Genomic DNA, 22,780 nt, shown 5'->3' with positions numbered 1-22,780 from the left:
AATTGCTGCTACTGTTACCGTTTAAAATAATTTTCTTTACTCATCTGCAGCCGCATGAGACTTTAATTTATTTTACAAGGGTATTGACCTGCTGGGATGAGTCACCTCTCCCATCTATGATCCTACACTCAAGCCAAGAAACAGTTTAATCTATAAACAACAAATAAATAAAGCCACTTTGCACTTTATACTGCTCTTCATCCAAAATTGCCTGAAAACTTTAAAGCTCACTGTGACACTGGCCGACCAGATGCCAGCTCGTACTAAGGTCCACATGTCTCAACTGAACATTGACAGATATATAGCTAGAGCCAGTCTAGCTGTTAGTATTGTTAAAATAGATATTAGAATTATAAGGATGTGTTTAGATTTTATTGAATGCTTGTGAGCTGCTGCATGCATTAACCTCATTTATAACATCTGTATCCCATATTGTAAGGTAATATTTGAGTAGTTGTATTGTAAGCCTCTGTAAATCACCAGACAGGAGAGAGAGACATCAGCTAGTGTAAAATGCTGGTCTCCCACAGAAGATGTTACATCCTGTCCAACACAGAAGATCCATTGATACCAAACGGACTATTGTGGGACATTAAAGAGGACAAAATAAATTTGTTTGTTTTTCTTCCCCACATGAAGATGGGTCATGCAAGTGGATTCCTCCCATCAGCTGAGTTTGCAGCTCAGAGAACAAGAGATGAGGGAGATAAAAACTCGTAGTAAGAAGGAACTGGAAATCTATGCTGCTTCGACTCTAGAGGGCCAGGTTTCCTAGGCATAAGTAGGAGGTCCCCACAGCTGCTTAGCCTGGATTAGTCCTATAAAACATATAGAGCTTGTTTATTATAGAAGCTTCTATTACTTTTTGAAATTTAAGATTGTAACTCATCTGTGTGTATCTGTTTACTTGCTTTAACCTTGTATGTAACTCTTATTTCCTTTCATATTTTAATAAATCTGTATATAATTTAGTATAGGATTGGTTACAAGCATTGTCTCTGGCATGAGATCTAAGGTGCAACTGACCTTGGGTAAGTGACTGGTCCTTTGGGACTGGGAGTAACCTGAACATTGTTGTGATTCTTGGTGTAAGGGACCATCTATCACAAAGGTATGTTCACCTGGGGACCAGATAGAATGGAGTACCCAAGGGGACTGTCTGTGACTCCTTGTTTGGCTGTTATAGTGCCTGAGGAGTTTACACTTGATAACTGCTTGGTGAAATCTAAGTATAAATTCACTAGTGCCCTGGTTCTTAATAGTCTGTCCTGAGGTTGGTACTCATGCTCTGGAGTCATTGAGTAGCCTGACACTCACAACAGTGTAATGGGGTAGAGATGGGGAAACTGAAGCAGCAAGCTATGGTAATGTTTTACACCAACTTTGGACAGGGGGTAAATGACTACACATGGTGCAAAGCCATGAAGAATTAGGCCCCTGTCCACCAGGCAATGCACTAAGAAAACCAAATACATTTAATATAGGCTACAAAATAGCTTTTGGTTAGTAACTGCTTCTAATTACTACCAAATTCCCAATTTTGCTAACTCAGCTCTACATCATTCAGTAATATCTTGCAAGATAATAAAAATTCCAAGAGCAGGCCACCCCCTTCCACCTCCCACGGATTGCTGTCGTCCATCCCACAGGTGCCTGTATTCCAGTTCTGCTGAGCAGGATCCTCCAGATGAAAGGTATTTTAGAAATCTAAAACTAATATAGATGCTTTACTGTTTTCTACTGTATCCTTCAATTCCAACTGGCAAAAAAAAAAAAAAGCCTCCTATGACTTCATAAGAAAGTCTTTAGGACTTCATGAAAATAGTTAAAAAAAAAAAAAAAATCAGACAACTGACCACTCTTTCAAACAACAAAATGGGCAACTCAACTATTTTCAGAGAATCCCTTAACTACAACGTGTAACATGTTTATACAGTAAAAAGTTAGACTAGAGACCTACATTAGGGGCCTGTTACAAAGTCCACTGAATTCAATGGAGGTATTTCCATGGACTACAGTGGGCTTTGAATCTGGCCCTAACTCTGTAAAGCATCACCTTGTCTGCAGATTTCCTTCAGTACTAAAGCAATTGGCTTCAGGCAATATATTATGTACCTTAGGCCATACCTGAACCACTACTGACCTCAAAAACAGTCACTGTTCACAAATAATCCATCCTACATGATCAGCTGATTTAATAGGTCTTTTCTATCTGTAATTTTTTATTATTCCAAGGCATTTATAATAAACAAAGAATTTTGTTAGAGTTAAAGTTGTTCAAGTGAATTTCTTAGCAAGACAATCATCAAAAGTCAAGAAAATCAGTTATGGAAACGTTAATATCCTGCCCAAACTCCATACATAGGCCTTACCACACCATAATACCCAAACACACTTCCTCTTCCACTGTACAAAAACATCCAATTCCTCAAAAATCACCCCCACATTTGAACTGCGGAATTCTTTTTAGGTAGCAACAGACTCTTGAAAAATCAATTTGGCCACTGGTAAGAGAGATTAATGTTCAAGGGTGGAGTTAAAGTTTGAACTATCCCAGAGTGCTTTCCAGTTACCTGTGCTCAGCGGGAACTGGAGGTGGCCAAACAGCAGGATCCCTAAACGGCTCATCTTGATAGGATACAGGAATATCTGGAGGTTTGTCTATTTTAAAACTCTCTAACGTGTTGACAATACTCTTTACTTGATCATATTCCTCCAGTAATTCTTGCCGGACCTTCAAAATAAACAAGTGATTTCAGAAAAAAAGTGTTTTATATATACAATCTCAATTTACAACAGAATAAAATGTTTAGAAAATGTTTACTACAATAGAATAAATTAAAATTTACAAAGAACTAACAGCCCAATCCATCAGCTCTCAGACATGTGACTACTCCTATTATATTCAATGGAACCTTGAGAGCACGGGCTGCAAGATCCATGCCCTGATATTGTTCAAAACTTGACAGAGATGTTCACTAGTACAGGTGAATGGTCACAATCCATTCAAAGCATCAGGAATTGTTTTCAGAAACACAGACATGAGAGAGGGAAATAAAGGTAGCCTAGGTTAAGACGACAACTAAAGCAACAGAAGAAACTGGGAACATGACTTACTTTTATAATTTGTTTTCAGGGTTATTGTAGCCATGTTGGCCCCAGGATATGACAGAATCAAGGCGAGTGAGGCAATAACTTTTATTGGACCAACTTCTGTTGGTGAATCAGACAAGTTGACATGGAGAGCAACCCTGTGGGGGGTCAAAAGCTTGCCTCTTTCACCATAGGCACCCAGTTTCTAATCTGCTGGAAGGTGCTTCCCCCGGCTCTGCTCTTACTCTACCCCTTCTCCCGATGCCCCACCCCCGCCCTGCTTGTTCCCACCCTGCCTCTTCTCACCCCTTCCCCATCCAGTTCCGCCCTCTCCCCCAAGCACACTGCGCCTTTGCTCCTCCCCTCACCCCCAGCGCCTCCTGATGCCGCAAAACAGCGGATGCAAAGCAGGCAGTAGGCACTGGGAGGGAGGAGGAGGCGCTGATCGGTGGTACCCACCGGTAGGAAGAAGGCACTGGGGGGAGGGAGAGCCGTTGATAGCGAGGCTGCCAGTGGATACTAAGCACCCACCATTTTTTTTTTCCTGTGGGTGCTCCAGCCCCAGAGCACCAATGGAGTCAGCACCTATGTCTTTCACCAACAGAAGCTAGTCCAATAAAAGGTATTATATCACCCACGTCTTCTTACTTTTATAACGGAAGTCTGACTGTGAAGTTATACACTTGCACTGTATGTTTGAAACTTTCATTTTCTACTGGTCAGAGAATATAGTAGATAACTAGCATCATTCAAATAGATAATTCCTTAAAATGTATCTCATACTTGTTAATCTACTCTCTGTTGACTCATGGCCTGATCCAGCTCTCACTGAAATCAAGGAGATCCTTTTCTTTAATGCACTAAATTAATTTTTCAATGAAATCCAAGTATTAGAAATGTCAAGTTAATGTGGCAGTTTGACAAACCTTAGTAAGTGCCAAGACCTTTCATAGCCCCAATGTAAAGATCTATGAATAGTATGATATTTAATATACATACAATATGATGGGGGCTAATTTAGCTACAATTAATCAGGAAAAAGAGATCTTCGAGTCATCACGGATAGTTCTTTGAAGACATCCACGCAGTGTGCAGCAGCAGTCAAAAAAGCTAACAGGATGTTAGGAATCATTCAAAAAGGGATAGAGAATAAGACGGAGAATATTTTATTGCCCTTATATAAATCCATGGTACGCCCACATCTTGAATACTGCGTACAGATGTGTTCTCCTCATCTCAAAAAAGATATACTGGCATTAAAAAATGTTCAGAGAAGGGCAACTAAAATGATTAGAGGTTTGAAACTGGTCCCATATGAGGAGAAATTAAACAGGCTAGGACTTTTCAGCTTGGAAAAGAGGAGACTAAGGGGAGATATGATAGAGGTATATAAAATCATGAGTGGTGTGGAGAAAGTGAATAAGGAGAAGTTATTTACTTGTTCCCATAATATAAGAACTAGGGGCCACCAAATAAAATCAGTGGGCAGCAGGTTTAAAACAAATTAAAGGAAGTTCTTCTTCATACAGTGCACAGTCAACCTGTGGAACTCCTTGCCTGAGGAGGTTGTGAAGGATAGGACTATAACAGGGTTTAAAAGAGGACTAGATAAATTCATGGAGGTTAAGTCCATTAATGGCTATTAGCCAGGATGGGTAAGGAATGGTGTCCCTAGCCTCTGTTTGTCAGATGGTGGAGATGGATGGCAGGAGAGAGATCACTTGATCATTACCTGTTCGGTTCACTCCCTCTGGGGCACCTGGCATTGGTCACTGTTGGTAGACAGGATACCGGTCTGGATGGACCTTTGGTCTGACCCAGTATGGCTATTCTTATGAGTACTGTTGAAGTCAGTGGGAGTAATCCTGGGTTGAAAATTAAGCACTTACATAAGCACTTGAGCTTTAATGACTTATTCTGGCCACATTAAAGTCAATGGTAAAATTCCTATTTATTTCAGTGATGGAAGGATTGGCCCTTTTAGATCATTTTGAAAATTGATCAGCTTGTCTTCAGCCTTCGCCCTGGATTCCCTCCGTTATACAAAAAGTGTTTTCTAACATCAACAAATTAATCTTTGGAGAATATGTGTACAAAGTCTATACTATGAATACACTTCGTATATGTATCTTATACAAATTCTTATTGTATAAAACTTAATTTGAATGGGATGCAATATGTCTTGTGCAAGTTTTTTTTTAATTTAATTAAGAAGATCATCTCAGGTAATTATTTTAAATTTTTGCCTGTCTACAGTAGTATCACGTACAAACATAAACCTGTATTGTCCCTCTACTTTGTCCATTTTGCCTTGATAAACAGTTTTTTTTTGTATGTGCGTTCTGAATGGAGTTGAAGTTAACATAGAACATTTTGTCTACAACAACTTTAATTTATATAGTGCCTTATTTTGCCAAAATGTGTTTGACATCAATATCAAACTAATTATATGTGTTTGTTTAAAATCTGCACAGCACAAAACACTGGACTAAGCTCTATCCTTGGTTGCCTGCAGGGGGCTCCTACAAAAGTCACGATACCACCATGCCCAGATCCAAGGACAGAATTTGTCCCATTGATTTTGCTAGATTCCACAAAAATAGGCAGTTTTTCTGCCCACCCCTCCCCACCGCTGCACGTAACCTGTTTTTTTTCAAAGTGATATTTGGAATCCAAGAGATTTATGCTGTAAGAATTTATCGAAACCCAGACTGACATATGTGAGCTCATGTGAGTTAATGGACTCCAGGACCCAACGCTAATATTGATACAATATTGAACTAACTCAAATGTTTTGGCCTAAAAACTGTGACATTATCCCTCAAAGATTTCACATCTGTTGTTAATATTGTGTTTAAGTATTGAATCAATGATTTATGCCTTTCGGCCCTTTTGTATGTTTTCCTTGCTGTTGGATCTATCTGCCTTGGGATCTCAGATGACACCTGCTTATAGCATTAAGTCATGCAGCACACTGTCTGCTGCTTATCTATTTCTATTGCTATGCCAGTCTGCTTCCTCCACCTCTGCAGTATCACAGATCAGTAGCTTGGGAGCAATTTACTTCCCATTAACACTACAGATTCATTCTCACTCTTTCCATCGCTCCTAGAAATAGACCCACAAATACTCCTCATGCAAATACAGTTGAGCACGTGCCCAAGTGATTGTGAGATCAGGGCCTAAGAGTACTATCTAAATCTGCAGATAACATTTTAGATAATTGCAACTATATTGATCTTTTTAATGATGCAAGCCCCATCTCACATCATACCTTACTGCTTATTAGTTGGATGAAAGATGAGAGAGCAAAAGGAAATTATAGTATTAGTAGAAAACATAATAGTATTTCCAAAATAGGCAGTCACACACAATTAGTCCATTGATTAGCAAGACACACTATGTGAAGACAAGAAAATTGATTCAATTAGAACTAAAGAACCCCTTCTAACTATGTCACAAGAAATATTGCCACATAAGTATCATGAACTTCAATTTAGACAATATATACTTAGGCTACATTTTAAAAAGCTTGTGCAATGCTGTATTTCTTTCCAAATCTACCATACACAGTGCAATATCACTTCATCATACCTGTTGCCATTTGCCCTTAACTGCTGGGTCTCTGACTGATTGACAGTGTCTCTGAATCTGCTGGATGACACCTTGGTAATATACCATAGAGGAGTCGTAGTTCCCAAGAAGCGCATATTCTCTCCCTTTTTTGGCATTATCACAAATCTCTGCCAAATTCATCGTCTCTCACAAACCTAAAACATAATATTTAATCATAAGACGAAAACTTGTATAGGCTATATAATGATTCAGAAAATCATTAGGTAGTTTTTGTTTTGCTATTCCTTGTATGGCTGCTTTACATCCATTTTCCCATTTAGATGTACAGATTATTATAGTACCTCCTTATTATGCTGATTATTGACAATAAACCACAATGACTGGTAATGCCTATGTATTTCTCCTCTATCCTGAGCCTGTTAAATCATTACAAGAACAGGAGTACTTGTGGTACCTTAAAGACTAACAAATTTATTTGAGCATAAGCTTTCGTGGGCTACAGCCCACTGCATTGGATGCATAGAATGGAACATATAGTGAGGAGATATATATACATATAGGCATGGCTACACTTACAGTTCTGCAGCGCTGGTAGTTACCGCTGTGTTCGTACAGCTGTGTAGGGCCAGCGCTGCAGTGTGGCCACATTTGCAGCACTTTGCAGCGCTGTTGGGAGTGGTGCATTGTGGGCAGCTATCCCACAGAGCACCTTGTCCCATTTTGGCGCTGTGGCTTGTGGGAAGGGGAAGGAAGTGTGCGGGTCTTTCCGCTTCCTGTTCCAACACCCCGTGGTGCTTTGCTACACATTCCGAGCAGTTTGGCGACATTGTGAGTCTGCAGCGCGATTTCTGAGATTTCTGTTACAAATGGAGCCTGAGCTGCTGAGGACCTTGCTGATGAATGTTGCCAGCACATCACGCATGGCAGTGGAGCTATTCCTTCAGCTGCAAAGTGACAGTGAGGAGTCAGACGATGATATTGAAACGCCTGACGCTCAAGACACTCAATTGCTTGTGGCAGTAACAGACGTGCTCAGCACCGTGGAACAGCGCCTTTGGGCTCGGGAAACCAGCACTGAGTGGTGGGATCACATCGTCCTGCAAGCCTGGGATGACGAGCAGTGGCTGCAGAACTTTCGGATGAGAAAAGCCACTTTCATGGGACTGTGTGCTGAGCTCGCCCCTACCTGCGGCGCAGGGACACGAGATTGAGAGCTGCCCTGCCAGTGGAGAAGCAGGTGGCTATTGCAGTCTGGAAGCTGGCAACTCCAGACAGCTAACTATCGGTGGCGAACCAGTTTGGATTGGGAAAGTCGACCGTTGGAATGGTGCTGATGCAAGTTTGCACAGCCATTAATCGCACCCTGCTAAGAAGAACCGTGACTCTGGGGAACGTGCAGGACATTGTGGATGGCTTTGCACAAATGGGTTTCCCTAACTGTGGAGGGGCAATAGATGGGACGCATATTCCTATTCTGTCACCACCCCACCTGGCATCAGAGTACGTTAATCGCAAGGGGTATTTCTCCGTGGTTCTGCAAGCGCTTGTGGATCACCGTGGGCGTTTCACTGACATTTACTCAGGATGGCCTGGAAAGGTGCATGATGCACGCATCTTTCGGAACAGTGCCCTGTTCAGGAAGCTGAGGGCCGGGACTTTTTTCCCAGACCGCAAGATCACAGTAGGGGATGTCGAAATGCCCACTGTGATCCTTGGAGACCCTGCTTACCCCTTAATGCCTTGGCTCATGAAACCGTATACAGGGAAGCTTGACAGGAGCAAGGACCGGTTCAACTACAGGCTGAGCCGGTGCAGAATGACTGTGGAGTGTGCTTTTGGCCGTTTGAAAGCCCGCTGGAGGTGTCTTTATGGGAAGTTAGATTTGGGGGAAAGCAGCATCTCCGCTGTTATATCCGCATGCTGTACCTTCCATAATATTTGTGAAGGGAAGGGTGAAAGATTCAGTGAGGAATGGACCTCCGAGGTTCGACGCCTAGAGGCTGAATTTGCACAGCCAGAGAGCAGGGCTACTAGAGAGGCCCAGGAAAGGGCTTCAAGGATTAGGGATGCCTTAAGGGAGCAATTTGATGCTGAGAGCCAACAGTAATATTTGGTGCCCTTGCTGTGCTCCTTTCTACCTTGGGATACAGTATTTACCACTTTCTGCAATAATAAAAACAATTGTAAAAGCCATAAAATCCTTTATTCAAAGTACAGTACATAAAAGGCCAGGGGGGTTAGGGTGGTGGACTGTACATTCAGAGGTTTGAATATGTCCTGTTTGGATTGCTGTTCAATGTCTGCTGCACTTCAGGATTACTATGCTGCAGCGTAATGGGGGTGGAGTGCACAGGGTAAGGATTGTAGTTATCAGGGCTGGTAGGTGATCGTACAGGTGTTGGGGCAGCTGGGGGTAATAAGAAACTGGCTGCTGGAGAAAGGTGTTTTGTGCAAATACTGGGGAACAAGAAAGAGAGCTTTGGGAGGCTTGTGGGTTACCACAGTACAGATCTGCCTGCATGACTACGAGAGACTCGAAAGAGTCAGTTTGGCGAGCCAGGAGGCTTATCATGTGCTTTGAGGTTTTTTTGATAGCCAATTCCTTTCTCCTGCTTTCTGTTTGCCTCCACTCATACATTTTTTCTCTCCATTCCTGCATCTTCCTACTTTCTCTGTTGTAGTGACTCATAACTGCTTCGATCAATTCCTCTTTTGATTTTCATGGATTTTTTCTCAAGTTCTGCAAGCGACGTGAGGCCGGTGATCCGGCTGCATTAGTCAAGGTCACTAAAAAAAAACATAGAAACATGTAATACACAGAGGCTACATTGTTTATTATCACACAGTGAAGGAGTTTGTAGACTTTTTGTAGCATCATTCTCACATACCTAACATAACACAGAGAGGCCAGGGAAGCGAAGGCATGGCGAGCAATGGGGTGAGTGTTTCTGCCCCGACTTCACCTGGGAGGGGGAACTGACTGATGGCTCACTGGGGTTTATCTGCACTGGGTAGAGGAGGTAGCTGGTGGCTGCACAGGGGAAAGTAGGGAACATGAAGCTGGCGAGCTGCTGGCGGGCGGGGGGAGGGGGGGGCGGCGGTCCGCAGAACTGCCAGCCTGAGGCGGGGTGGGGGGGAGACCAGAACGCACCGCGGGGCTGGCTACCTGCTGGGGGTGGGGAGACCGGAATGCACCGCAGGGCTGGCTACCTGCTGGAAGGGGGGGGGACTGGAACGCACCGCGGGGCTGGCTACCTGCTGGAAGGGGGGGGGGAGAGACCGGAACGCACCGCAGGGCTGGCTACTTGCTGGAAGGGGGGGGGGGGGGGGAGACCGGAACGCACTGCGGAGCTGGCTACGTGCTGGAAGGGGGGTGGGAGACCGGAACGCACCGCGGGGCTGGCTACCTGCTGGAAGGGGGGTGGGAGACCGCGAACCTGGCGCCCTGCACTGAAGTATCCCTAAATTCTCAACAGGGTTTCCTACTGCCAGATATATCACTGCTGCGTGTTACCTGGGAAGAGAGGGAGGGTCTTCTACAGCAATGTGGATTCCGCCCTGGCCCCTATGCACCTTGCCCGTGTGCAGCCATGGTACCCCCACCCCTCGCTGCACAGTGGATCAGACGAGTTAGCCTGAACGGGACAAGGACCACGGTGGCTCTCCCTATAAACTTGCGAAAGCACATTGCCCATGCTCTGCCTGCAACTTTTCAAGAGATTACCGAGGCAGATTACAGAGACGTGATAGAGCAAATCAATGGGCTATTCCACGTTTAGGCATGCAGGCAGGCAGCCATAACCCAAACCGTCCTCTCCCTAAACATAAAAATCTGCTTACCCCGAGCACGGTCCTCAGCTTCTTCCTCACCAGCAACTTCCAGCTGCTGCAACTGGCTAGCCTCCTCCTGGCTTGAGAAGAGCTCCTGGCTGCATGCCTCCTGGGACTCCGGGGTGTCTCCCTCCACCACAGTAGCCTGACTCTCGGCTTCCTCTACACCCTCCCCCACTTCTCCCTGCTCTGAACTTTCCATCGTGCTCCTAGGATTGGCAGTGGGGTCACACCCAAGTATGGCATCCAGCTCCTTGTAAAAACGGCAGGTCATGGGGGCAGCTCCTGAGCGGCGATTTCCCTCATGGGCTTTGCAGTAAGCACTGCGCAGCTCCTTAATTTTTACCCTGCACTGCAACGCATCCCGTTCATGGCCCCTTACCAGCAAGGACTGTGATATCTGCCCATAGGTATCATAATTTCTCCGGCTGGAGCGCAGCTGTGCTTGCACAGCTTCCTCACCCCAAACACTGATGAGGTCCTGCAGCTCGGAACTGTTCCATGCTGGGGCTCGTCTGGGGCGTGGAGGCATGGTCGCTGATTGATTGATTGATTGATTGCACTCCACACCTGGCTGAGCAAACAGGAAGGGGATTTTTAAAATTCCCAGGGCATTTAAAGGCGGGGTCAGCTGAGCCCAGGGCAGTGGAGTGTGCAGGATTACCAGAGAGGCTTAAAAGGTATGCTGGGATACCTCCTTATACCCCGGAGGTCAATAAAAGCGCTCGTGCGGGTCCACACTTGCTGACCAGCGCTGGATCACCAGCGCTGGAATCGCTACACCCGAGGCTCGACCGGGTGTACAGCCAGCGCTGCAGCCAGGGAGTTGCAGCGCTGGCCATGCTTTGCAAGTGTGGCCACATCCTAAGTTGCAGCGCTGTAACCCCCTCACCAGCGCTGCAACTCTCTAGTGTAGCCATGGCCATAGAGAACGTGAAAAGGTGGGAGTTGCCCAACCAACTCTAAAAGGCTAATTAATTAAGATGAGCTGTTATCAGCAGGAGAAAAAAATCTTTTGTAATGATAATCAAGATAGCCCATTTCAGACAGTTTGACAAGAAGCTGTGAGGATACTTAACACGAGGAAACAGATTCAGTGTCTGTAATGGGTCAGCCATTCCCAATCTCTATTTAAGCCTAAATTGATTATATCTAGTTTGCATATCAATTCAAGTTCAGCAGTTTCTCATTGGAGTCTGTTTTTGAAGCTTTTCTGTTGCAAAATTGCCACCTTTAAATCTGTTACTGAATGGCCAGAGAGGCTGAAGTGTTCTCCTACTGGTTTTTGAATGTTATGATTCCTGATGTCAGATTTTTGTCCATTCTTTTGCACAGAGGCTGTACATTGGCCAAACCAGACATGGCAGAGGGGCATTGCTGGCACATGATGATATATATCACATTGGTAGATGTGCAGGTGAATGAGCCCCTGATGGTGTGGATGATGTGATTAGGTCCTATGATGGTGTAACTTGAACAGAGATGTGGACAGAGTTGGCATCAGGCTTTGTTGCAAGAATAGGTTCCTGGGTTAGTGTTTTTGTTCTGTATCCTTTATGCTAAAATAAATTTGTTAGTCCCTAAGGTGCCACAACTACTCCTGTTCTTTTTGCGGATACAGACTAACATGGCTGCTACTCTGAAACCTGTCATTAAATCATTATATGCAAGTGGACTGCAGCAGCCATGACGAGCCCTCTTGTTGTCAATTTTCAGTTTACATAGATTCATAGATTCTATGGTCAGAAGGGACCAATGTGATTATCTAGTCCAACTCCCTGCACAAAGCAGGCCACAGAACCCAACCCATCCACTTCTATAACAAACCCCTAACCTATGCCTGAGTTATTGAAGTCTTCAAATTGTGGTTTGAAGACTTCAAGCTGCAGAGAATCCACCAGCAAGTGACCCATGCCCCACGCTGCAGGGGAAGGTGAAAAACCTCCAGGGCCTCTGCCAATCTGCCCTGAATTCCTTCCCAACCCCAAATATGGTGATCAGCTAAACCCTGAGCATATGGGCAAGACTCACCAGCCAGCACTCAGAAAAGAATTCTCTGCAGTAAATCAGATCCCATCCCATCCAACATCCGATCACCAACCACTGGGCATACTTATCTGGCGATAATCAAAGATCAGTTGCCAAAATTAGACTCTCCCATCATACCATCCCTTCCATAAACTTATCAAGCTTAATCTTAAAGCCAGATATATCTTTTGCCCCCACTACTCCCCTTGGAAGGCTGTTCCAGAACTTCACTCCTCTAATGGTGAGAAACCTTCGTCTAATTTCAAGTCTAAACTTCCTAGTGTCCAGTTTATACCCATTCGTTCTTGTATCTACATTGGTACTAAGCTTAAATAATTCCTCTCCCTCCCTAATATTAATCCCTCTGATATATTTATAAAGAGCAAGCATATCCCCCCTCAGCCTTCTTTTGGCTAGACTAAACAAGCCAAGCTCTTTGAGTCTCCTTTCATATGACAGGTTTTCCATTCCTCGGATCATCCTAGTAGCCCGTCTCTGAACCTGTTCCAGTTTGAATTCATCCTTCTTAAACATGGGAGACCAGAACTGCATATAGTTTTCCAGGTGGGGTCTCACCAGCGCCTTATATAATGGTACTAACACCTCCTTATCTTTGCTGGAAATACCTCGCCTGATGCATCCTAAAACCGCATTAGCTTTTTTAACGGCCATATCACATTGGCGGCTCATAGTCATCCTGTGATCTACCAATACCCCAAGGTCCTTCTCCTGCTCTGTTTCTTCCAACTGATGGAACCAAGTTATTAATCCCTAAGTGCATGACCTTGCGCTTTTCACTATTAAATTTCATCTTATTACTCCAGTTTACAAGGTCATCCAGATCTTCCTGTATGATATCCTGGTCCTTCTCCGTGTTAGCAATACCCCCCAGCTTCGTGTCATCCGCGAACTTTATTAGCACATTCCTGCTTTTTGTGCCAAGGTCAGTAATAAAAAGGTTAAAGCTTACAGCAGAGTCTCAAACTCAAATCACCAGGATGGCCACATGAGGACTAGTACATTGACCCAAGGGCAGCATCACTGACAGCTTTTCATATAAAGATACAAAAGCGCCCCCTCCGCTGCCCTCAGCCCTGCCCCCACTCCACCCCTTCCATGAGGCCCTGCCCCTACTCCACCTCTTCCCTGCCCCCATTCCAACCCCTTCCCCAATGTACCCGCCTGAACTCTGCCCCCTCCCTGCCCCTATTCCAACCCTTCCCCCAAATCCCCACCCCTGCCCTACCTCTTCTCTACCTCCTCCCCTGAGTGCGTGGCTCTCTGCTCCTCCCCCTCCCTCCTGGAAAGTGCTAAGCGCCGCCAAACAGTTGTTCTGCAGTAGGCAGCGCCTGGAGGTAGGCAGAGGAGCGGGGACACAGCGCGCTGGGTGGGGGAGTGGGGACAGAGGGGGAGGGGAGCTTGGCAGCCACAAGAAATAACTCTGGGGCACGTGTTTGTGACCCTGGTTTACAGCAAGCTAAGGTATAAACAGAGTGCATGGCAGGCTAGGGCAGGATAAGTGCCTGTGTGGACCATGCTGCCTTACACTAACAGTTCACTGGTGTGCTTTAATCTATTCCAGTTTCAAAGTGAGTCAAAGCGCACCAGGGAAATTTTAATGCACGGCGGCAGGGTTCACATCATAGATGCTTGGTTCATAGCAGGTGTCATGAATATAAAGGGAAGGGTAACAACCTTTATTTATGCAGCAACATAAAGTCCCTCGTGGCCAGAGGTACACTTTACCTGTAAGGGGTTAAGAAGCTCAAATAACCTGGTTGGTACCTGACCAAAAGGACCAATAAGGAAAGAAGATACTTTCAAGTCGGGGGGGGAGAAGGAGAGGTTTTGTTTGTGCTCTCTTTGTTTGTTCTCTCTCTGGACAGAGAGAGAGAGAGACCAAGCAGGTAAACTATCTCCTGAAAAGATACCTGAAATGATACATCTAAAATTACAAAAACTGTAAGTAAAGGCAAGGAAATGAATTAGATTATCTTTTGTTTTAGTTTGTGAATTTTCCCTATGCTAAGAGATAATTTCAGTCCTGTTTTGTAACTGGAAAGCAGAGTTGGAATCTGTACTTTAAATCGTTTTATTTACTCTGTAAAGTTATCTTCCATCCTGATTTTGCAGGTGTGATTCTTTTACTTTTTTTTTTTTTTAATAAAATTCTTCTTTTAAGAACTTGATTGATTTTCAGTGTCCTAAAAACCCAGGGATTTGTCTGTGCTCACCTTGTAACCAATTGGTTAGTACACCTCTACCCCGACATAACATGAATTCGGCTTTACCGTGGTAAAGCAGCACTCCGGGGGGGAGGGGCTGATACAACGCGGTTTCATCTATAAAGCAGTACGATTTTTTGGCTACCGAGGACAGCGTTATATTGGGGTGGAGGTGTATATTATTCTCGAGCCTCCCCAGGAAAGGGAGTGAAGGGGTTTGGGGGAATATTTTGGGGAAACAGGGACTCCAAGTGGCCCCTTTTCCTAGATTTTGGTCTAAACCACTTAGTGGTGGCAGTAATACCATCCAAGAACAAGAAAAGGATTTGTACTTTGGGGAAGTTTTAACCTAAGCTGATAGAAATAAGCGTAGAGGGTCTTTCATGTAGGACCCCACATCTGTACCCCAGAGTTCAGAGTGGGGAGGGAACGCGGACAGCAGACTAGTGCAGGATACATTTACACCCCATCTCACTGCAAACTAAGTGTTCGTGTACAGAATCAGGCTTTAATTTATATACCACCACAACATATATTAGCAACCAGCCACTCATGAATCACATCACATGAGGCTTTACATGTATTATATTATTTGTATTACCTGAGTGATTAGGAGATCCAATCAACATTAAGAGCCCACTGGGTTAGGAACTTTTGAAAGACCTCATCTTAACCAGGTTACATTTTAAATATACAAGATAGGAAAAGGACAGGAGAAAGGGAAAGGCCAAGTAAGCAGAAGTTTGGGAACAGAGACAGAATCAAGAATTGACCTCCGCTCTCAACTCCGATTTGAGAGCGCCTTAACCACAAGACTATCCTCTCTCTCTTTTAAAAATATTCTCTCCTTAGTAGCAGTTGCCCTGAAGATATCTCGAACCCAGTAGTTCCCAACTACACGATGTCTAAAGAGCTCAGTTACACTCAATGCACTATAAAGACAAATGTACTTCTGTATACTATCCAATTTCTTTTAATTTGTGTAATGCACATAACAAGGGCTGATGAGGAAAATGTTTGTCGGCTTTTGGGGATTTTCACAAATATAAATTTCAATGCTCATGAAATATGCCAAATTGACAGCAATAGAAACACAAGCCTTCTCTGAAATCATAGGACGTGACATGGACAGTGATGTTGAAAGCTTAGACACACTTTGTCCCAGAAATGCTGCTTTTACTTGAATGATAAAACAAGGTTACTTCCCTGCCGCTGGATGTCTTCAAAAAGATTGTCAAAACAGAGCTACATCACTGGGGTGGACCCAAAGATTGGAGCCCTCTGAAAAGTTTCTGAGAACTTGGTGTGATGGATGCTGGTGCCATCCAGAAATTTTTGGCAGAATCCATGAGGCCATTATTAATACAATCCCTCTGTCTGACTGACTCATTTCCAGAATATCCAACAATTTGTGAGACTTTTATTGAACAGTAGATGGCTCAAAGACCAATGCATCCATGCTCCTGATGAGCAGGTCTTGGAAGATTTTACATCTTCCATAATACTTTTGATGTCTATCATAACATCCTCTGGAGAAACATGAGTTGTATGGAGTATGGTCTACACTCTCTTCCTCAGCTGTGGAATCTGAATCATATCTCAGTGAAGGAGGTTGTACAGGGGTTTGGCAGGTTGGTATACCAAGAGGGAGATTAAAAAGTGACTGCCATTGCTATCCTCCAAGACTGTGATGTCCAGGAAGGCCATTTGGCTCATGGCAGATAAACTTGCAAAATGGCCCTTGTGCAGAAGGTGGGGTTCGAAACCTCAACTGAGAGGGATGTACTGAAGTACTCTGTGTCGACGGTGAAACCAAGAAAGGTCTAGTTTGAGGCAAAAGGAACTAAATGACCCACGAATGAACCTCTCATTCTATTCCATTGGCACCAAAGTAACAATAAGGAAACTTCAGCTCCAAATCCTCAATTCCAAGGGAATCCTTAACATCACCCTAGCAAGTGGAGCACTGTGGGATTTCTGCTCAGCAGAACAGATAATGGTGCCTGAAATTAAAACTGTAGCCTCTCCAGGACTGAAACTGGGGAGAAAAGACAATCTTTCCATCAGGACTAGATAAGATGGACCTAATCCTTAGAACCAAGGAGATGGGCTTCTGATAACAAGAACCTTCTACCTTAGCACCAGATAATTCCACCTTAATCTTCAGTGCCAACCACTTGCCTGATCCTCAGGAACATGACCGCATGGAGCAATGGTGCCATGTATTCCTCTTTTCTCCATCTCTCGACACCAAGGAAAGTGGATTTGGCGTGGCGTCCAAAGCTACCTTTGGGTTTCTCAGATCCTCTCTTGGAACCGGAACTGGATATGCCTGAAGACTGGAACTGCTAAGGGCTGAAGACAGTTCTGACTCCAATTCTGCACTGGAAGCTCTAAGAAGTCAACTCCCTACCCAATTTCAAGTCTCTGCTGCAAAGTTTGGGGGTACTAGAACTATTCAAAGAAAAAGTCATCAGAATTTTTTAACATGGGTAAAATACATTTTCCCCTTACCTTGTTCTCTGATATGGCTGAATTGTTTTGGTTGAAATTAAAGAACAGTCTGAGCTGAACAGAAAATAAAACTAAGCAAAATTTATAAAATAAATAAGTGGTCCTCACAATTATGGAAAAAGCAAAATAAACTAAAATCAACTAAATTGGATCACAGAGAAATAACAAAGAAAACAATTCAGAAAAAAAATCCACCTTCTTCTGAAAAATAAAAGGGAAAAATAAAAACTATAAATCTCTATAAACATGAGCTATAGTAAGACTAATGCAGTATAGCTAGGGTCTTTAAAAAATAAGGCAAAAATAAAGAGGCCTGGGCTATGTCTACGTTAGCACTTTTGTCAGTAAAACTTGTTTGTCAGGAGTGTAAAAAAAACCACACCCTTGACCAACGTAAATTACAGCAACAGATGCGCTGGTGTGAACAGCACTAGGCTCTTCTGCCGACATAGCTACAGCTGCTCGGTGGGGTGATTTAATTATGCCTATGGTGGAGCTCTCTCCCATCAGCAGAGTGGCTACATGGGAGTCCTTACAACTGCGCCGCGTTCAGTCAGTGATCTCCCTGCTGCGTCACACAGCATAAGGAGACTGCTGCCTGGCTAGAACGCAGAGGGGACTAAATCCAGAACAAGGGGCAGGAAAAGGACAAAGTGTTCCTGGGAGTTGGGGGGCAACAAATGGCTGGGCAAGGAGAGTGGGAGCTGCAGGAGAAGAGAAGGAGAGGCTGGAATCTGGAACAAGAAAGGGGGATAGACTGAGATTGGATAAGAAACCAAGAGAGGGTAGCTAGAACTGAGAACAAGTGAAAAAGCAGGGAGGCAGATCAGACCTAGGGCGACCAGATGTCCTGATTTTATAGGAACAGTCCTTACTTTTGGGTCTTTTTCTTATATAGGCTTCTATTACCCCCACCCCCTACCCATGTCCCAATTTTTCACACTTGCTGTCTGATCTTCCTAATCAGACCTGGAGCAGCAAACTAGGAGTGGCTGGGCAAGGAGATTGGGACTGGGGAGAAACCTGCAGACTAGAGACTGAAACAGGGTAGGCAAGAAGAAAAGGACTGGGAGAAGGCACCAGGGTGGGGAAGAGACAGGACTAGAACAGATTGGAGGGGATGGAGCAGAAGGGATCAAGTCTGAGGGGAGTAGGGATAGAATGGGCAGAAGTCTGTGCCCAACAGAGAACATTCCTCTCCACAGCCTGGGAAAAAACCCATTAATTCCTGAGTCTCACCATTCCTCTGCTGACAGCAAACATCTGTGAAATCCACTAGCAAAATGTGTCTCACCCCCTCTTGTGGTACATACAAACGATGACAACCTACTACTGCTATCAGTTACTTCACTAGTGGCAGAGAACTGTGCAGTGGCGCTAAAGATTCCAATTCTGCTGATGAACCATGGGGGTGTCAATATGATGCCACATGATGAATTATCTGTTTTTCAGTTTGCTTTTTTAAAAAACTAGGAAATTACACATAAAAGTCCTAAGATAAAATAATAGTAAGGTTGTAAAGTCAAGCATTCAAATGTTAGGAAATGCCAGCTCCTTTGTGCACATGCATGATACAGTCTTTAATTACATTATCACATCCTATTTTATCCACAAGATACCTATCTCATTCAGTGCACAGAAACAGGGATATGTAGGAAAGGAAGCTGTTATTTGTAAGACTTGTTGCAGAAGCTGGAAGGGATGTAATGAATGAGGCAGGCTTTTGCAGAAACAGAAAAGATGGTTCTATAGTTAAGACAGCTGAATAACTGGATTCAATCCCTGCCTCTGCCACAGGCACAAAACTTAAACCAAAATGTTCAAACTAACTGTGTTCCTCATTTTCTGGGTGGCCATCTTAATACCTTGGTGTCTGATTTGCAGAAGTGCTGAGCACCTGCAACTGAAGTCAACTAGAGCTGCGCTTTGAACATATAAAAGTGCTATACAGTAGAACCTCAGAGTTACGAATACCTCAGGAATGGAGGTTGTTTGTAACTGAAATGTTCCTAACTGAACAAAACATTATGGTGGTTCTTTCAAATGTTTACAACTGGACATTGACTTAACACAGCTTTGAAACTTTACTATGCAAAATAAAAATTTTGCTTTTAACCATCTTAATTTAAATGAAACAAGCACAGAAACCATTTCCTTACCTTTCAAATCTTTTTTTAAAAAACTGTCCCTTCATTTTTTTAGTAGTTTATGTTTAACACAGAACTGTACTGTATTTGTTTTGTTGTGTGTGTGTCTCTGCTGCTGCCTGATTGTGTGCTTCCAGTTCCAAATGAGGTGTGTGGTTGACTGGTCAGTTTGTAACTCTGGTGTATGTAACTCTGAGGTTCTACTGTATAATGTTACGTTTTCTGAAAAAAATCAGGTTTTATGCATCTCAAATTAGGAACCCAAAAATTGGTGGAAACTTTTAACCTTAATCTCTCAGTGCCTCAGTTCCCTATATGTAAACTTGTGGAACTTCTTGCCTGAAGGCTAGGACTATAACAGCGTTTAAAAGAGAACTGGATAAATTCATGGAGGTTAAGTCCATTAATGGCTATTAGCCAGGATGGGTAAGGAATGGTGTCCCTAGACTTCTTTTGTTTGTCAGAGGATGGGGATGGATAGCAGGAGAGAGATCATTTGATCATTACCTGTTAGGTTCACTCCCTGTGGTGCACCTGGCATTGGCCACTGTCAGTAGACAGGATACTGGGCTAGATGGACCTTTGGTCTGACCCAGTATGGCCGTTCTTATGTAAACCGAGGGTAATATCTGCCCCTTACCTAACAGGGGTATTGTGAAGCACTCAGACAGGGTTTTGAATAGCATGCAGTAAATAAGGCATGGGGTCACACAGTGAGCAATGAGGAAAACACAAAATATTGAATAGCTGCTCATTAAGTGAGCCCCATCCATCCTCTGCACTAAATGAGGCAGGAGTTCCGTGGAAAAAATAGTACGTGACAATCTAATTAAAGTCTGTATCATAATACATATGGACAAGGGAAACAAATGATGGCTGCACAGGCAGCCTTCATTCTGCCATTTCCTAGCTTTTTTATGCTTGACTTTGTAACATTAATAATGTTATTATGACATTGTACGTAAAAGAGAGAGAAAGCCAGCGGTCTACTCAACAATTCCTATGTTCCTAAAGGAACTACTAACTTTGAAATTGTTATCCAGGCACATCACCTCCATGTTAGCGCACACAACAAAATTCATGTGACAGGGTGGGGTCGAGGGGTTTGGAGTGTAGGAGGGGGCTCAGGGGTGGGGTAGAGAGTTGGGATGCAGGAGATGAGGGCTCTGAGGTGGGGCTGGGGATCTGGGGTGCAAGCTGCCCAGGGCTTCAACAAGGAGAGAGAACTCCCTACAGCTCTTTCTCTCCATAGCAGCAGCTGGGCTGAGCGGTGGCGTCTCTCCTCACCACAGCAGTTCCAGGGCTGGGGCCGCGGGTATAGGCACTGACTCCACAGATGCTCCGGAGCTGGACCACCCACGGCCTCTCCACCCCCTGCCCCTCCTCACCTTCACCTCCTCCATGAGCACACCATGTCTCCGCTTTTCCGCCTACCTCCCAGCACTTGCTGATGCAAAACAGTTGTTTTGTGGTGTAACAAGCTCCGAGAGGGAGCGGGGAGCAGCGGGAACACAGCGCGCTCAGGGGAGGAGGCGGGGAAGAGGCGAGGCTGAGGTGGGGATTTGAGGAAGGGGTTGGAATAGGGGAAGGGAGGGGGCAGATTTAGCACAGGGACTTTTGAGGTGGTGGTGGAAGGGGGGCAGGAGGGGGCGGGGCCGGGATGGAATCGGGCGGGGCCGGAGGGGAGTCAAGCACCCACCTGCACCAGCAGAAGTCAGTGCTTATGGCCCCAGGATAGGCGCCTCTCCCACAGCTGGGGCAAGTCCGGGGCTGGGGGAGAGTCGTGTCTCCCCTGGCTGCAGCAGGTCCAGGCCAGGCTGGATTGGGGCCGGGGGAGGGACCCTTCTCCCCCGGCCGTGGCAGGTCCGTGGCTGGGCTGGGTCGAATCCCGGGCTGGGGGAGAGGAATCCCCGGCCACATAGCTTAGAGGGAACTTGGAAGAATTTTTATTGACATAGCTATCACCCATCGACCTAGTACTATATACACCAGGAGTTAGGTTGACTTAACTATGCATCTCAGGGGTGTGGATTTTTCACACTCCTGAGCAACACAGCTTGGTCAATTTAACTTTTTAGTGTAGACCAGGTCTCAGTCCATTGACCTGGACTGGGAGGCTCGCTACCATGAACTGTGTAGACATACCCTTTGTATCTAAGCACAGGCTATTTCTCCAAGTCTGTTTTCTAATCTCTGCATTTTTCCATTAATAGTGCCTCAGCAATTGCTCTTGGCTGCTGTTTCATTGTTAAAATGCTCATATCATTTGGAAGGTTTTCCTTACAACTAATCTAAACTTGCCCTTCTTGAAATTAAGGCCACCAATTTAGTTATATATCTCTGATTAGCTTGGAATATGTCTCTCCCTTCCTTTATCTATTATTTCAAGGCTTTCTATATAACCATCTTCTCTCTCACTTTCCCTTCAAAGTTGTAAACTCTTTAAAATATAAACATAATAGATATGTTAACAGAACCTGAATGAGTAGCATGAATTGTAATGGTAATTAAAATATCAGAGAAAAGCAACCAATCCAGTTTCATTTTCAGCCAGTCCGAGACCTGTTACAAGTCTGCAGGACTGTTCATATTGCATAGCCTTTTAATTTCATATTATATTTCTTCACAATACCAATAGCACAGGGTTTTTTTAAACACTGAAATCTTTCAGAACTGGTTATTCATCCAATATTTAATTATTTAATTATTCATAACATTTTCAATTAATCTTATCTGTGTGTAACAAATAGATTTCTTTCATTTCAGGTTCTACATCCTAGCACAATTGGCATTGATGTCTGTAATGAACATTGTCGCCTGCTCAGGAACTATGACTCACATCAGAGGCCATGTGTGTTATTGTAGATGCTATGGACTAGTCTACACCTAAAATTTTAGATTCTCTCTACACTAGAAACTCTTCAGCATGCAGCAGCACTACTGTAGTGCTCTAGCTTAGGCTACGTCTACGCTGCGCACCTTACAACAGTGTGGCTGTGATGTTGCAGTTGCGCCGTTGTAAGGTGCGCTGTGTGGCCGCTTTTTATTGCCAGTAGAGAGCTCTTCCAGTGACAAAATAAAACTACCTGCAACGAGGGGCAGTAACTTCATCGCTGAAAATGCAGCTCCCCGCAATGAAGCGCTGTCCACACCAGTGCTTTTTGTGTTTTTTCACACCCCTAAGTGACAAAAGTTTTAGCGACAAAGTGTCAGTATAGACAAAGCCTTAGACAGAAAGGGTTTTTCCACTGCTGTAGTAAACACACCTCTCCAAGAGGTGGTAGCTAGGTTAACATAAAATTCTTCTGTTGACCTAGCGGTGTCTACACCAGGGCTTAAGTCAGATTAATCACAATTGCACTGGGA

At 44.3% G+C, this 22,780-nt stretch overlaps 2 protein-coding genes across 2 annotated transcripts in view; both read right to left on the bottom strand.

Moving 5' to 3' along the window:
- Positions 1-22,780, bottom strand: part of KATNAL1 (katanin catalytic subunit A1 like 1) — a 58,706-nt gene that overhangs the window by 27,948 nt on the left and 7,978 nt on the right. The window contains exons 2-3 of the mRNA XM_050937261.1: positions 6,688-6,863; positions 2,574-2,734 (exon numbers count right to left, since the gene is read on the bottom strand). Coding sequence (XP_050793218.1) covers positions 2,574-2,734; positions 6,688-6,849 — 323 coding nt within the window. The 5' untranslated portion in view covers positions 6,850-6,863. The remainder of the gene's footprint in view (positions 1-2,573; positions 2,735-6,687; positions 6,864-22,780) is intronic.
- On the bottom strand, positions 9,162-11,219 carry LOC127043329 (zinc finger and SCAN domain-containing protein 20-like). The gene is made up of 2 exons (XM_050937347.1): positions 10,510-11,219; positions 9,162-9,456 (listed from the first exon to the last, which is right to left on the bottom strand). The coding sequence occupies exons 1-2, from the start codon at positions 11,030-11,032 to the stop codon at positions 9,389-9,391; spliced, it is 591 nt and encodes a 196-aa protein (XP_050793304.1). The 5' UTR covers positions 11,033-11,219; the 3' UTR covers positions 9,162-9,388.

This window comes from Gopherus flavomarginatus, chromosome 1, assembly GCF_025201925.1.
Source record: "Gopherus flavomarginatus isolate rGopFla2 chromosome 1, rGopFla2.mat.asm, whole genome shotgun sequence".
Taxonomy (NCBI): Eukaryota; Metazoa; Chordata; order Testudines; family Testudinidae; genus Gopherus; species Gopherus flavomarginatus.
The sequence above is the reverse complement of the archived record's forward strand: the minus strand, read 5'-3'. Positions and strand labels throughout refer to the sequence as shown.